The sequence below is a fragment of the Gymnodraco acuticeps genome, unplaced genomic scaffold, assembly GCF_902827175.1.
Source record: "Gymnodraco acuticeps unplaced genomic scaffold, fGymAcu1.1, whole genome shotgun sequence".
Classification (NCBI taxonomy): domain Eukaryota; kingdom Metazoa; phylum Chordata; class Actinopteri; order Perciformes; family Bathydraconidae; genus Gymnodraco; species Gymnodraco acuticeps.
Window position 1 is genome coordinate 695,493 of NW_022992276.1, and position 13,118 is coordinate 708,610.

At 38.4% G+C, this 13,118-nt stretch overlaps 2 protein-coding genes across 5 annotated transcripts; both read right to left on the minus strand.

Moving 5' to 3' along the window:
* Positions 1-291: 291 nt before the first annotated feature.
* On the minus strand, positions 292-6,860 carry LOC117540579 (obg-like ATPase 1). Its single transcript, XM_034207348.1, has 11 exons — positions 6,726-6,860; positions 6,300-6,397; positions 6,043-6,186; positions 5,814-5,941; positions 3,927-4,102; positions 3,741-3,821; positions 2,779-2,876; positions 2,532-2,675; positions 2,146-2,242; positions 1,662-1,784; positions 292-1,539 (listed from the first exon to the last, which is right to left on the minus strand). Exons 2-11 carry the CDS (start codon positions 6,395-6,397, stop codon positions 1,435-1,437), a joined length of 1,194 nt encoding a protein of 397 aa, XP_034063239.1. The 5' UTR covers positions 6,726-6,860; the 3' UTR covers positions 292-1,434.
* Positions 6,861-7,650: 790 nt separating this feature from the next.
* LOC117540618 (transformer-2 protein homolog alpha-like) lies at positions 7,651-13,031 on the minus strand. 4 transcript variants are annotated; one of them, XM_034207399.1, is made up of 8 exons: positions 12,848-13,031; positions 11,532-11,659; positions 11,214-11,373; positions 10,702-10,890; positions 10,407-10,522; positions 10,113-10,295; positions 9,861-9,937; positions 7,651-8,415 (listed from the first exon to the last, which is right to left on the minus strand). In XM_034207399.1, the coding sequence occupies exons 1-8, from the start codon at positions 12,878-12,880 to the stop codon at positions 8,405-8,407; spliced, it is 897 nt and encodes a 298-aa protein (XP_034063290.1). In that variant the 5' UTR covers positions 12,881-13,031; the 3' UTR covers positions 7,651-8,404. The 4 variants fall into 4 exon arrangements, with proteins under 4 accessions (XP_034063290.1, XP_034063288.1, XP_034063289.1 ...); XM_034207397.1 differs by having other exon boundaries at positions 10,407-10,534; XM_034207398.1 differs by having other exon boundaries at positions 11,214-11,376.
* Positions 13,032-13,118: the final 87 nt, after the last annotated feature.

Consider the following 13,118-nt stretch of genomic DNA (forward strand, 5'->3'; position numbering starts at 1 on the left):
ATCATGACATTACTTTTTGTAAGCAACATTTTCAGTGAGGCACTATGGGCAATTTAGCATAGTAGTAATTCATACAACATAGTTTTGGGGTCATTTATTTTCCACCCAATCCATTTTCATTCAAATATATTGAGGTGAGAGGTCAGAGAACCCCTGTAAACATGGCTGGACATTTTTCAATTGCCACATTTTAGCCTTTAGCTGGCATGACATGTTTGTTGCTATGGTCCATTCCCTTTTGTTGTAGCTTGAGTCTAACATCAGGAACAAAAACTGAAATTCACAACGCAATGGCAGGTTTGTCTCCTTTTTATTGACACATGCATTTTGATGAAGATGGGATTTATTTCATCTTGGCTTCCTCATGTTCATATCGTCCACAAGATGTTTATAATTGTATGGTGCTCTTGAAAATAAAGACATCCACACTGAGGAGGCAGTGAAGTGACAAAAGAGGCATTATGAAGCTGTAAAGTCCAGGTGATCCACAAAGCAAACTTGTAGCCGATTTACATTAAAGCTTTAACACAGCGTGGAGTACATAAGCTTTTAGTTTTTTTGAACCACCCCAAACCAAAGTCAATAATAAAAGCAGTGAGTATAACATCAGTCTCCATTCAGGTGTCCCATTCCACTCTGTCAGGGATGCCTGCTTTGCTTTTTCCAAAATAACAATACTACTCCCCTCAGAATACAATACAGTACTGTCCTGAAGAGCAACACTGGATGATGGCTTTCATTCTCTGTTATAGTCAAAGCACCGGTCAAAAGCGTTACAACCTGTGTATATTTCAGCATATTGGGATAATCATCTAAGCATAATTATGACTTTATTGTGAAAAGCATAAGCAACTGAGGAAATAATTAATGTCTCTTAAATTCTAGGGAAACATTTCCGAAACTCATTCTTGATGGCCTTTACTTAATCCAGAATAGGTACCTTTGGCTAACAACACGTGTTGTACGTTATCCTTATCAGTGCACAGTTTAAACATTTCTTTTAAAAATTAAGAAGCTTCATATGTGCTTTATAGATAAAGCACATGTGTTTGTAAAAAAGTGTTTATCATGAGTATGGTTATGATGTGAGTTTTTGCCAATTAATCAGTATGTTTATTATGAAGGTAATAACAGTAGGACACGCTGTTATTGATCTAATGAATCAAATGTGTTCTTAAAGATACATTTCAAAATAAGAGTCTTTGAGAAGTGTGGCTTAAATTATCCAAAAGTAAAAGCATTGAATTCTGTATTTTTCAGTTCAATTATAAATCATTGTAGTTTGAAAATGTTCTCCAAATATTACTACAAATGATTGGAGGTCCTGAGTTGATCCTCTGAATTCAAGTAAAGAATGAAACCCATCAGACAGCGTGGCTTTTTGGGGTCAGACTGAACCGTGCTCTGAGCTCTCCCTCTGGTGTTTGTGTTTGCTCATGGTTTCTTCTTAGGGACACTGGGTGTGTTGAATTTGAAGAAGATAATGTCGCCGTCCTCCACCGTGTAGGTCCTGCCCAGTTGCCGGTATTTTCCAGCAGACTGTGAAAGAGAGGACACATTTGAATTATAGTCAAGGATGTTTCCTCGGAGAGTCAATGCTGATATTGGCAGAACTCCAACAGTGCGTGAGTTCAGGCACATCCTTTTGAAAACACACACACCTTAGCTGCAACTTCACTGCCTTCCTCTTTGAAGTCAATGTACTTCATCACCTCCGCCATGATGAAGCCTTTCTCAAAGTCAGTGTGGATCTTTCCGGCAGCTTGAGGAGCCTTGGTCCCTTTCTGTTGGAGCAAAACACAAAAGAACATTTAAAAAACATAACAGAAAATATAACAAGATGCCGCTACCTCGAAGAACTTATCAAACATTGGAGACAAATATGTCTATATACATGATATGAAGGCGACAAAAGAGAAAATATCACTGGAGCCTTTGAAGGTGGCCACTAAAGACCAACATATATACAAGAGTGATTTTTTTGGGACAAAATCCAGAATATTTATTCTGCTTAAAAGAAATCAAATGTAAATAAATGACCCTTTCAAACAACACTAAAGGGGACTTCGGAATAAACATTTCATTTGGAGGTCACATTAAAATGATAAACTTTAAAGACACATTCTTTTATATGGCAGCACGTACCCTGATGGTCCACGCTCGCACCTCATCTGGTCCCCCTGTGAAGAAGTACTCCAGCTGCAGCGCTGCGTAGCCCGCCTTGATTATTTTAGTCATGACACTAGAGGCACAGAGGAGCAATGATGAAGCAGTTTACCTTTTGCTAAATAGTCATATTGACACTTTAAACATAAGGACAAAAAGGTGTGAGACTTTTCTATTGCAGATACATTATTTAGTGACATTTAGAATACATTGGTGGATTTTTTTTTACCATTCTGACATTTTATAAAATAACAGATTAATAATGATAGTAATTTATATTAATGACCACACATTAGTGGCAGTTAAACCATTTAAAAAAACAACTATATTTATGATATTGTTGCTACATTGAGTTCCTGTCTCACCTCTGCGTCTTCATTTCCTCGCAGTACTTGTTCCTCTCCTCGTCAGACTCCATATCCTGCAGTTTACACTCCAGAGCTCCACTCACAGGGATGACCAACGCGCCGGGGTCATGAGCGTCTACCCACTCCTTGATTTTCACCAGCCTGAGAAAAACAGACGGCAGGGTGAGGTTTTATTCTGTATGTTCAACAATAGCTGAATACTAAAACAGTGTATAGGATAATCACACTGTGAAAGCAAACCTACCACTTGTTCTTCTTTCTGATGTAATCCTTCTCTGAGAGGTTAACCAGGTAGATCATGGGCTTGGATGTCAGGAACAGATATTTGTTCAGCACATCAATCTGTGGAGAGAAATAAAAAAGGGCACAAATCATGAAAAAGTTTGGTTCTCAAAAACGTAGTTTACCTATTTTCTCAGATGACACTTAGGAGAGATAACGGTTTTGTCTGCAGTGAAAATGTAGTTTTTATAAGGCTCAGGGTTCATACACTTTTTTACAAATGATTTTCAATGACTTCTCCATGACCTTTACCTCATTTTCCATGACCAAAAAAATGACTCTTTCTCAGCGGTACCACTGAAAATGGTTTATTTGAACATGGAACAGGAAAATAAGGTCTGAAACATGTCGTGCCTCTCTAAAACAAATCAAATAGTAGGCTTACTAGCTTCTACACGCTGAAGCAACTCAAATCTCTCACCAGCAAAATACCTCGACAGTTAAATGCCATTTTACATTTCATTACGATACAGTATTTATTATCATTATAGTATTACTATTTCAGCGATTAGATTAAATATAAATTATATTTGATGCAACTTTAGTTACATTTCCATGACTTTTCCAAAACTTTGGGAAAAATATTGTTTTCCATAACTTTTCCAGGGCCTGGAATTAGCATTTTGAATTTCCATGACTTGTCCAGGTTTTGAATGACCGTAAGAACCCTGAAGGCTAAATGTTGACAAAAATGGATGAACCAAAATGCTGTCGATATTGGAAAATATGAATGTATTTTTTTAATGAATTTTAACCACTACTGGGATCTAATTCTAAAAAATAACATAATACCAAGAATATTAGTGTAGCATGCTCTTGATCTGCAAATGTGCAGAAATATCGAGTTAGAAGAACGAATAGCGACGCAACAAAAAAGAGAACAAATAAACTGTTAAGGAATACTACAAACACACAGATCCTTACCTCCTTCTCGTTCCACTCGGGGTAAAACCTGATGTGGTTCTTTTCCTCCTCTACCCAGTTCTTCACCTTCAACATGATATCCTGAAGCGAGAAGCAGAAGATTATATCATCCGCTATATCCCCCAGTGATGCATAGCGACACAAATCCAGACAGGACAACAGAAGAATAGCACTAACACCACTTACATATTCAGGTTTGAGTTTTTTGTCATTTCCTCTGACAGCAGTTTTCTCCAGCTTGTCGAGAACCGGAGCGATCATTTCCACGTCCTTTAGTCGCAGCTCCTCGTGGATGATCTCGATGTCCCTCACTGGGTCAACGTTACCTTCCACGTGGATAATATCCTCATCATCAAACGCACCTAAAAGAGGAAGTCAGAATTTGACACATTTTCACAACTTTGTCACACCACCTTAGTCAAGCCATATCAGACCATTGATAAATAACATATTCTAAAACAGGGATACACAATGTTTTGTTTTTTCTAATCATCAATGCATTGACAAGCTGCCCACGAAACAGGGATTTTTAGAGTTAGTTATTTATATCTGTCTTTTAACTCCAGCTCAATGTTCAATGAAAGAATGTTTGGGATCATTTATTTTAATTTCTTTATATAGGAATCAAGTTTGATACCCAGTGATAACGTTAGATACCCTGCTATAGAACAGAAAATATATTCAGGTGCTGTCTATATATTCTTGTCTTGACCACAGACATAACATTAGTGCATTTCTAAAATGAGTCTCGTTCCCCTTTAAGAGGAGTAGCAGTAGATCTTAACTTGTCCTCTGAACACCTGTCCACTCTACTCAGTTGAAACTACACAGCAGCTGCAGGCAGTCATATTGACCACTGACTCCCAACCAGAGGGAGTTCTACTGCAGGGTGTTTATGTTTATTAAGGATCCCCATTAGCTTTTGCTCTCGACAAAAGCTACTCTTCCTGGGGTCCGACACTTAAAACAATACAACAATAATACAGCAACATTTAGGACATAAGTCCTGACATCATTAATAACATTAAAAACATCACCAATATCATCAACAACATGCGATCAAATTAAATTAGGGTTCACAGCTCACAAGGGTACATGGTCATTAGTAGATGGCCCTTCAATCTCTTCTTGAAAGAGGCTCGACTCTATTTCAGTAAGGTAGTTTGGCAATGAGTTCCATTCCTTTATAGCTCTATAAGACACAGAAGATTTCATAAGATGTGTCCTGGGTTTAGGTGCCAGTAGATGGCCTGATGTAGCTTGTCTAGTCTTATGGTCATGCTCGTCTCTTGTGTAAACTATTTGATCATAAAAATACAGTGGTTTTTTGCTAAATTGGACATTTTTTAGTGATAACACGAGATTGCAGACGTTTCTCAACTGGAAGCCATGAGAGGCTTCTATGCATAACTCCAATATGAGTGCGCTTCGAACAGTGGAGAGCTAGTCTGGCAGCCTTGTTTTGAGCTATTTGTAATTTCTGTAAATGTGTTTTTGCTGCCGATGACCATATGACCGGACAGTACTCTAGATGTGACAAAACCAGAGACTGAATGACTTCTTTCAAAGTGGTTGGTGTTACATACTTTGTACATTTTCTCGCCACAGCTATGCTCCTTCCCATTTTAGTTACGATACTGTCAATTTGCTTTGTACCTCTGCAGTTGCGAGGGAATGATGATAGAGAATCTAAACTAACTAATAACTAATAATGAGATATCATAATTAAATCACAAGTTAATTACAAATAGAACAAATGTTGAGTCTGCTGTAACAAGTGTGTTGCAAATGAGAAATATAACAAGTAGCTGCATACAAGTAGTACAACAAGTGAGCTCAGTCATCACCGTTAGCTAAAAGAATTGAGTGAACAGTTAAAAAATCTAATTTCTGAAACTGTGAGGAGTACTACAAATGCACATTTGACTGATATAAACATTGTCAGTTCATTTTCACGAATAATGTTATGGCAGTATCAACTTTGATATAGTTAAAAGATTAAATAACATCAGGTTTAGTTCATCTGACAGGGCTATCAGCGAAGAAGGGTGGAAACCTGGATTGAAAACTCACGAGTCATGTGGAAGATGCCATCACAGGCACTGATGTGGGAGAGGAAGGCGTTTCCAAGTCCCTGTCCTTCGTGAGCTCCCTTCACCAGACCAGCAATGTCCGTAACATTGAGAAAAGCTGGAACCTTGCTAAAAAAGACAAAACAGCGAGACAAGGAGGGATCATCAGTCAGACAGAAATCCATGGATGCTTGACACAATTCAACCAGCTGTCAGGACAGAACACACACCTAAGTGGTTTGTGGTACTGGCAGAGGAAGTCATAGCGCTCATCGGGAACAGGCACCCTGCTCTCATTTGGGTCGATTGTGCAGAAAGGGAAGTTCTCTGCAGCAGCCAGGCTTTTGGTCAGCACGTTGAAAAAGGTGGACTTCCTGAGGATGACAGACAGGTGTCAAAAGCAGTGCAACCTTTGTTCATTCAGTTTCACAACACACACACGTTTAGCTAACATCCACATTGATTATAATAACATGTTAGTACATACCCAACATTGGGTAATCCCACAATTCCAATTTTCAGAGAGGTTCCGAACCGTCCGATAATTGGAGGCTGTTTGGGTGCTTCTGGCTTTTTGGGGGGCATCTGCAAAAGTTACAACAAGTTACATGATTTTGACATGATGATCTCATGTCAAAATATTCAAAAAAAGCCACGATTGTTTTGTAATAACACCCCAGTCTTATTTAAAGTCAGCTCTGGGCACTTGGCAGCTCCATCCTGTAGAACTAGCTCCACTGAAAACGTGTTAAGGCAGCTCATTCAAACACAGCATGCTAACGTTAGCTAGCTGTTAACCGCTCCAAGCTACCTGTTAGCCAAAATATGTGACTGAACACACACTAATGTCTGCCTTTTACAGTCATCACAAGTAGTCTGTAAGCTAATTAGGTATACATTGTTATTTTAGTACCGTTATGTCTTTTTTAGTTTGTTTTATACGTGGTGTTCGCTCCTCTGGTATCTGCTCACACCAGCCGCTTCGGTGGAAAGGCAAGTCGGAGAGCAAACCGGAAGTGTTTTGACGGGAGGGGCCTGTGATTGGTCGGGACGCTTAACTAAATAAAGAAACTTTTGTTATACTATTTGATATTCAATTTGTATTTATTTTGTAATTAATATATCTGTGTTGTCTCAATTCTACTGTTCTAGGATATTAAGAGAACTTAAACGGAAATGTATTTCGTTGCAGTTTACTTTACGGCCCTCCTATCCATGGTGAACCTAGGGTTACAGTTTTACAGCATGCGTTCAAGAAGATGCACACAACCAGTCTATGCACACAACCCAGAGCCCTGACACAACCCTATAAATAGGCCTAAAGCAGTCTGTACTGTGAATGGATGGAAGCCCACCAAAGCCAAAAAAGTATACAGATTGAAATTTAGCTTTATGATACAAGGGTCGTTTTAAAATTATTTGTAATGGCATCCTTTCTGGAAACAATGACATCATATATTAAAATAATTACTGAAAACAACGAATTTCAAATAATGACTTTGTATCTCAAAATAAATGTTTTACCCGACTCAAAACAAGAAGTTACTTTTCAAAGAGTAGATATGAGATTATTATTTTGACACTCATTATCTATCTGGCATAATTCAGATTAGAATATCCTAAACAGCAAATGTAAGGTCAAGGTCTGAGCCACAAATGCAAGTTCAATGTACACTTGTGTTTTCTACTTGAAGACAAGTGCAGGTCCACCACAGCAATAGTTGTGAGGTTAAATTTAGTTTCAGTGACATTCAACAAACCAGAGAAAAGCTTTATGCCAAACAACCGAGCCTCCCCTACATAAGGATTTTTGCAAGATTTTTAAAAAAGACACGCAATTCTGTAAAAGACTTTATTCAGCCAAAAACTTCAACTGTGACAACAGGGCTTCAATATGGATGTGCACTCATATCAAATGAGGGTGCATGCGTACAGTTCAAGCAAGTAATCATTTTATTTCTGTCAAGAAAAAAACACACCAAATAATTAAAATGTTTGATGGGTGGCCATTACAGTATACTGCACACTGTTACTAAACAACAGAGGAAATCACCCAAACAATGATTTACTGTTAATGTAAAAACACCCAAATAAAGTAAATCTCACAACAACAAAAAAAGACAAAACTAAAAAGGTAACATGGTAAGATGTTAATTAAGTGAAAACTGGGATCTTGAAATACATACAAAACAGCAAAACGAGAAAATGTATTAAAATTGCACATTTTCAATTCCTGTTAGCTGTTACGAGGATAACCCACAAACAAAACTTCACAGATTTCCTCAAAGCAAGGAGAGCGCTGGGCCTCGAGCCACTGATCATGTGAAAGACATTTTGATGCAGATCCAAAGCATTGCTCATTTCCACCTCATTCCTGTTTTTCTTCATTATTCTGCCTACAAATGTGGTGTCCATAAACTCACCACTTACATTGCGGAGCTCGGACAGAGTGCATCTTTCGGACCATTTTTTTTAAACCTTCAATATACATTGACAAATAAAGAATACATTTCACATATATAATCTGGTCCAAAAAAAACATACAAAAACAAGCATCTGATCAATAACACTGCGGTGACTCTTCTTCACTGCTCAGTAGTGACCTGTGGGAAAGGACATGCAAGAATGTATTTATATTGAAAACAATTCAAGCATATTTTATACTTTAATGTGTGTTAACAGTTTTATTTTTTTGGAGTATTTAACACTTTACTAATTAGGTGTCACTTTACCGTATTCGAGTTTTAATATATAAACATTATTTTTGTTTTTATGATTCTTATTTTGGAACATTGAGTAATATTTGATTGTACAATATGTAGATTATTGGAATAAACCAGTGGTTCTCAAACTTTTTTCAATAATGTACCCCCTTTGAAAAAAAAATGCAGCCACGTACCCCCTGATCAGCGCAAAAACTATTTGTTAGGGAAAAAAAGCCTATATAAAGAGGTACAGTACAGCGCTGCACCATCAGTGTCTGATTTATTAAAACAACAACCTTGTAACTGAGAAACATTTAAATGCTACATTTCAAATGTTTAGAATCCATCACTAAATTCATGGCAAACCAATTTTAACATCATGCAATAACACTAAGACGACATTAGTTGCATTGAACTGATCTTTTTAATAAGTTGTACTTACAATGTAGTGAAACATGGGCTTGAGCTTCACTGAGGATCTTTGTCATGCTGACAGGGAGGCAAACTGCAGTTATTACACTTCGCGTTTTGAAACATGTGTAACTCTGTTAATATAAAACCCACACTGCTCCAACTTCGTTACTTTTCCTACAATTGGTATTTTTATTTATTAATTTTGGGGCGTGGGGAATGAAGAGAAAAAAACATATGAGCATTTATACCTATAACCGCTCATATAAACATATGCATAATGCTGCGCTATACTTTGCGGCCACACCCTGTTGCCAAGCAACGCTTATTGTTTAGGTGTCCTTTGATAAGCAGGTAGTCATATCATTAACTAGAAGTAGCTAGATCTGATGGATATAAACATAAACGCGAGTGAAGTCTAATCGGACGGGAGAGAGAGATCAGCTGCTGCTGACGGAGACACAAGCAGCTCTACATAATCACCTGCAGCGGTGAGCGGAGCAAAACACACACTAAGAGTTAGAACTTAGCTATTTGATCTACTCTGGAACTAGCTAAATTAGTTATAAATAGGCTATGTTTATTTACTGTCGGGTCACTTATTACAGGTTCTTCAGCGAGCTGCCTGATACTGACGGGCTGTCAGGAGAGGGAGAGGAAAAGAGAGCACCCCGTTTATTTTTCCCATTTTATTATCCAGAATTACTGTAAACTTTTGAATAAAGTAGTTAATCTACTATTAGTAGTTTGTTTAAATGTATTACTTATTTAGTTTTTTTCATTAACATAAAATACATCTTACGTACCCCCTGCAGTACTCCAACATACCCCTAGGGGTCCGCGTACTCCCATTTGAGAACCACTGGAATAAACTGTCCATTCGTCAATATTATAACATTTGGTCTATTGATAGAAAAATGATTTGTCCTCACGTGGCGAGTAGGACCGGGACCGGGATCGTGAGCGTGAGCGATACCCTCTGCTGTAGTAAGGAGATGGAGATCTGCGTCTGTCGGGAGAAAACAAAACCAAAGCACTTCATTTGAGGCCTGTAAATATTACCAATGGTTAGGATCACTTAATGAACATGATCAACTTCAGTCCTTAAATCCTAAAAGCTTCATCTAGTACATAATATGTCTTCAAAATAACAATCAATAGACGAATGTGCCAAATCAACTTACCTGTATGATCTGTACTCTCTGTCGTCATAGCGTTCATAATCACGATCATAACTTCTGTCATAGCTCCTGACGGAGCCCCTGTCGCAGTCCCTGGAGTTACGCTGCGATGATGACCCACCACCACCACCACTGCTACTACTGCTACCCCCACCACCTCCTCCGCTACCGCCACTGCCACCGCCACTGTAAAAACACACAGAAGAAATACATAGTGAAAAGTTGGAAGATGTTGCACATAGCAGCTTTAAGGAAATGCTCTTACAGAATAAAGCTGCCTGGTAGAGGAACACTCACTATGTTGGTCGTCCCATGTATATCCCAGGTGTGGGTGTATGAGCTCTTTTCGTGATGGAGAAATCTACTCTGATCCTGCGCCCATCAAGCTCCATCCCGTTGGCACGCTCCTTGGCCTGAAACAACAACTAAAGGTAATCCTTTTGTATTAATAAAATAATGAGTCTTCAGGGGAAAAATTAAATATGGAGGAACTCTAGACCAATGCCCTGCTAACGTTATGGCCAAAACTCCAAACTTTTCAAGTATTTGTAATAAAATAAAAATGTGTATTTGTCTGTTTTATCCGACATACCTCATTAGAGTCCTCACGAGTTTCAAAGTAGACGAAGGCAAAGCCCCGAGAGCGACGTGACTGCTGGTCGTACACAATGTTGACGGCACTCAAAGGGCCGTACTTTGAGAACACCTCCCTCAGATCCCTCTCTGTGGTGTACAGACTCAGCCCAAACACACCCAGACAGTTGTTAGGGTCTGGGTTGGCCTGTAAGAGCACATAGAGCAGTGTATAAATATTGTGAGCAACTGACCTCCCAAGCTGGTAGAAATCTAGCTTTTCTAAGCAATTCAGAATCTGGGTATCTGAATGTATTTGGTAAGAGAGGTGACATTCCTCAGGATTTACACAATAACGTTTTTTTGTTAATTATTATATTAAGAAATATTTAAAGTGACAAAAAATTGTTCAATCTACACACAGAAAACACAAAAGAGTCAATTAGATGTATTTAGGGGTATTTCTTAGTATTTAAAAAGTAAAAGACTCCATGGGAACCCCAAAATCAAGCATGTAGAGGTCATTTTTACCCTGTTGCCAATGTGCCTGCGACGATTTGACATGGGTGAACGGCTGTGGCTCCTGTGCCGGCGGTGCTCCCAGCTACGAGATCGGCTCCTGGAACGGCGTCGGTGAGAACGGGAACGAGAGCGGGAGTGATGTCTGCGTGAGCTTCTATGGGACCGGGACCTACTAGAGATAAACATTAACTTATCTCTGAGCAAGTCATTTATTTTTTAGTCAGATGAGCAACTAGCTTCAGTAATGTATTTCAAGAGTCAACATGTCAAAAATAACTTTAAAAAACCATAATTTTCATAAGCACATGAAAGTAAATCATATCTTACCTGGATTTGGATCGAGATCGGGATCTGGACCTGGAGCGGCGGGAGCCATCTTTTGAGCGTATCGGTGAGCGGCTGGAGGATTTAGCGGAGCCCTGAGGGGACGCACTCCTCGAGCCAGGCTGTGAGTCCTGGACAGAGGACCAGACACGGAGATAAGAAACACTATAAGGCCCATTGTGTGCCAAATAGAGAGCCAGGAAGTGACAGTGTTGCCCTCAACATGCCCCCTTCAGAAAGAGTTTATCATATTTTGCCATTTAACAGGTTTGACACAACATATTTAGGAATGTGATTATAAGAGGTGATACATTGTAACAAATGGTTAAATTAGATATGTTGTAATTTAGCTGAAAGACATATAGCACAGAAAATAAGGTAAAATGTGTGTAGGCATTGACCAAAGATGTTTCTGATAGTGGAAAAAAATGTGCATGCTTAAGAGAAAGAAACAGGATGAAATACAGAAGCATAGCAGGCCGTTAGGAAATTACTCATACCCTTGTAAACTTCTGATCTTAACTTCATAACTTCTTTAACTTCATTACAACCCTCCATGTTCTTCTTTCTTCAGTTTGACATTATGACTTCTTTTTCCTCCTCTTCCCCCATTTATCATCTGCCATTACAACACTAGAAGTGGGGCCAGATCTTGATCGCTTCTTTTTCAGCATGGAATACATTAGCATGCATCAACACCATCAGCGCCAAACAATAACAACTTCACATCTGACACGTCTTCCGCCTTTTTCTTTCTTCATTACTCAACCTTAATAAAGAACAAACAAGGGTGATAAGGCATGTTGGTTTCCATAGGAACCAAAAAAGTTGAAAACAAAAACAAAAAGCAGCAAAACCAGAAAAAAACAACAGTCATTAGCTGAATACACGTTTGTATGTTAGCATGACATGGTCTTGATTGGTCATACATTACTATGGACATAATCATTTACTATTGCATTGTATTATTATTTTGTTATTACTGGTTGTCAATATTCCATTTGTTTGATTTAAGTAACACATTAGCAATAAAGCTAGGTAGCAAATATCATGTCAAGTGGACGACCACATTACTCGACTGTAGGCCGTATTAACGTATCGGATTTTTAAACATTTCAGACACACTCAGTAATTAAATGTCACGGTACTCACATGAAATCTATATATCGCATCTATTTAACAATACAGAACAGATGTTACTCAGTTTTGAAGCCAGGTGTCAGAATGTTTTGTTATTTACGTTACCAGCGATCGAAGCTATCATTTAAGCTAGCTAGATGTTCCAACTGTCATTACGTTATATAAATATCCCAACTCACCTGCTTCCTAAATTCTTTCTCGTTGTCGCTCATGTTATTATAATTAATTTAACACAGCAAATACACGTGATAAACGAACTGTCACAACTGATTCAAATCCTCAGCCAAATTTACGGAATCGCAAACTGGTTTGAGCTGAACCAGCTAGCGTTAGCTTAGCTAATGTAAAATGGAACCGTTCTGAAACGAGAGAAATAATCTATTCCGGTTCCGGTTGGTTTGCCAAATACATCTTGCATTTTACACTTATATAACAAAAGCCCTGTATATT

Coding starts and splice junctions, on each gene's coding strand:
- LOC117540579 (XM_034207348.1), bottom strand. CDS start 6,397: ATGCCCCCCAAAAAGCCAGAAGCACCCAAACAGCCTCCAATTATCGGA. Junction 6,187..6,299: donor GTGGGATTACCCAATGTTGG/GTATGTACTAAC, acceptor TGTCATCCTCAG/GAAGTCCACCTTTTTCAACG. Junction 1,785..2,145: donor TGCGAGCGTGGACCATCAGG/GTACGTGCTGCC, acceptor TTGCTCCAACAG/AAAGGGACCAAGGCTCCTCA.
- LOC117540618 (XM_034207396.1), bottom strand. CDS start 12,880: ATGAGCGACAACGAGAAAGAATTTAGGAAGCAG. Junction 10,535..10,701: donor CTCGTGAGGACTCTAATGAG/GTATGTCGGATA, acceptor GATTACCTTTAG/TTGTTGTTTCAGGCCAAGGA. Junction 10,296..10,406: donor TACATGGGACGACCAACATA/GTGAGTGTTCCT, acceptor GTGTTTTTACAG/TGGCGGTGGCAGTGGCGGTA.